This window comes from Dipodomys merriami, unplaced genomic scaffold (assembly GCF_024711535.1).
Source record: "Dipodomys merriami isolate MVZ:Mamm:240054 unplaced genomic scaffold, mDipMer1.0.p SCAF_24, whole genome shotgun sequence".
NCBI lineage: Eukaryota > Metazoa > Chordata > Mammalia > Rodentia > Heteromyidae > Dipodomys > Dipodomys merriami.
Window position 1 is genome coordinate 16,108,340 of NW_027203826.1, and position 3,233 is coordinate 16,111,572.

Sequence of the window (3,233 nt, forward strand, 5' to 3'; positions counted from 1 at the left end):
TTGTTCCTTTATGTATAAAATCCAGTTGTTTTATTTAGAATCTTCATTCTACAATGTAGGCATTTGTTCATGACAGTATTTATTCAATAAAGAATTGGTTTCAATAATTTTGATATGTCTTTTGTCCCAATGTTTCTATCTTTTCTTTCTATATTCATAATGGCAATTAAAAATCATTCCCTAAATCCAGGCACAAATAGAGCTTGCAAGGTTTCCCTCATAGGTGGAAGCTAGGATTTATTTGTAAACATATGAGAAAATACATTGGGTGGTATGTAAGTGCATACAAATATGTTAACTGAAAAAACAGCTTATTTAAAGGAAAACTCAAGTAATGATTCCTTAGAAAGTCAAAACCAAAGTTCAACAATAATAACAAAAAAAAGTAAACATGACAGGGGTGGGGTCTCATCAAGGGATTATGGGGAGAAAAAGAGAAGAAAGGGCAAGAATATAGTCAATAATTAATATATATTCCACAATATTAAAACAAGTGATGGAAGGGGATTGGGAGGGATTGGTGTAATATTGAAAGAGTGACACCGATCAAGATACATTATGTTCATATACTTCCTTGTTAAATGGCAATAAATAGAAGAATAAATAGAAGACACCCCACCCCTTTAAAGGTATATGTTGGCTTCCACATATTTGTAAACATTTAAATTTTTTGTTTTGTCATTGATTTCTAATTAATGCTCTTGTAACTTAAAAAGTAATGGAGTATGATGTGAATCTTCTTCAAGTTGTAAATACATTTGGTGACATCATAGGATACTGAATTCTGCTCTCTGTGCTCTAAGAATGGATGCCTTCTGCTGCTGTTAGAGTGATCTTTCAAGTTTCTTTTAGGATTCTTGTACACAGATTTATGTCCAATGTTCCTTCATTTGTAATCAATCTGGATCATTATTCATTAATAAAGATGACTAACTTGTCATAGTCTTATGCCTGGTCCAAAAGATTTCCATAAGTCGATGGGAAGGTATTTAAGACAGGCCCCAATCCAATTATGTAGTTGTGGCATTCTCTAACATTTGTAGTATATTGGTGCTTCAAGGGCCCTTTGTTAAGAAACTGCAGTTCCTCAGATGACTTTTGAAGCACCTGTGCTGCATAGATTCCCTCTATTGACTTGTCCCTTTATGCTTAAAACAATGCAACGGTTGAAGGCCACAGGACTCTTGCAATTAAGTAATAAAAGTATGCCATTTGGGAGCTAGCAAGATGTGGTGTCATCCTTAGAAAGGCCTCAAATGACATATCACATCCTACAATAGATACATTTTCTGATTAAAGTGATCTACCCTGTAAACTTCTCTGGGTGTTCTTGAGTGAAAAGGATATTAATAACAAAACATACTCAACATCTTCTAAAACTTCAATTCTCTTAAACAGAAATTTTGTAGAAAAATCTTTGAATTCATAAAATAAATGAATATATCTAGTCTACACAAGTAAAATTTTCCAGATACTTAATCATCATGACAAATCAGTCAACAGGCAAAGGAACAGGTATAGGGCATTTAACAACATTATCATTGATCACATTTATAACTCAACTTCGAATAAAGCTTAACAACAGTTCATGAACATCGTCATGTCTAGTTTTATGTGTCAATTTGAATTGAGTTTATTATCCAGTTATTTAAACAAGCACTTATTAGTATGGCTCTGTTAGTATTTTTCTGGAGAAAACTCACATATCCAAATCATGGTCTTTGAGTAATGGAGAATAACAATAAAAATGTAAATGAATATAAAGTTTTTAAATGATAAAAATTTAGGCTTTTCAAAGAAGAAAATTTGCTAGAGTTATAAAAGTATAATTAATTTTGAGTTTCTAGTTTATTTTCAAAGCTTATAAATAAGTTCTTAAAATACCAGGATTTCAACTTCAATCTTCAGATCTCAGGCTCATGAGTATCTAAGATTACAGGAGTGAACAAATGATGTCTGGCTCAGAATCATTTTAATCAATATTTTGACTCTCCTCCATTGCTTTAATTTCCAGATGAATGTGCATTCTAAGAGCATGGCCAACTTCAGCACAGTGAGTAAGTTTCTCCTGCAGGGCTTTGCTGAGGTGTGGGAGCTCAGGGTCCTGCTTTCCATACTGTTCCTACTGATATACCTGGCCACCCTGTTGGGGAATTTTATTATCATCACCGTCACCACCATTGATCAGAATCTACACACACCCATGTACTTCTTCCTCAGGAATCTATCCATGGTGGATATGTGCTACATTTCTGTCACTGTCCCCAATGCCTGTATCAACTCCCTCACAAACAACAGGACTATTTCTGTGGCTGGCTGTGCAATGCAGGTATTTTTTGTATTTTTTTGTGCATCTGTGGAGCTGATGTTTCTCACCATCATGGCCCAGGACCGCTATGTGGCCATCTGCCAGCCCCTCCACTACCCTGTCATCATAAATCACCAATTCTGTGTCCAGACTACAATGGCGTCCCTATTCAGCGGTATGATCTTTGCAGCTGTACAAACTGGTAATACATTCCGGCTGTCCTTCTGCCAGTCCAACGTGGTCAATCAGTTCTTCTGTGACATCCCCTCTCTGCTAAGACTCTCCTGCTCAGACACTTTTAGTAGCCAACTCTTACTTCTTTTTTCTGTCATGGGATTCGGCGGTGGCTGCTTTACCTTCATTGTGCTGTCATATGTTCGCATATTTTTAACAGTGCTGAAGTTTCCAGTCAAAGAAGAGCGAGGAGGAAAAGCCTTTTCCACTTGTTTGCCTCACATTCTCGTGGTGTCTGTGTTTCTTAGTACCGGTTCTGCGGTTTACCTAAGACCCTCACCAAGCACTGAAATAATTCAGAACATGATTCTATCTGTATTTTATACCATTATCCCACCTTTTTTGAATCCCATCATTTATAGTCTTAGGAACAAACAGATAAAGCAAGCTATGGGGAAAGTTATATTTAAAAAATTTATTCAGAAAGCATTGATACATAGGTAGAATTTACCCTGAGATTTTTCTGAGATACATTTAAAACACGAAATAATAATGTTTTGGAGTAATGGCTATTGTTCAGTGTGTGTTAAAGTTAGTTCTTAAAAGACATTGTATAGAAATTCTTACAATAGTTTTTATTATTAATTATGCAAGAATATATTTTAATTAAATACCTATGAAACAAAATTTAATGATTTGATACATGTGTGTGAAAAATTGATCTTCAAGTTAGAATACTATTAACATTTCT

General features: G+C 34.8%; 1 protein-coding gene across 1 annotated transcript; it reads left to right on the plus strand.

Annotated features, from left to right (window-relative positions):
- The first annotated feature begins 2,035 nt into the window (after window positions 1–2,035).
- LOC138835529 (olfactory receptor 14C36-like) lies at window positions 2,036–2,986 on the plus strand. Its single transcript, XM_070034019.1, has one exon. The coding sequence runs from the start codon at window positions 2,036–2,038 to the stop codon at window positions 2,984–2,986; it is 951 nt and encodes a 316-aa protein (XP_069890120.1).
- Window positions 2,987–3,233: the final 247 nt, after the last annotated feature.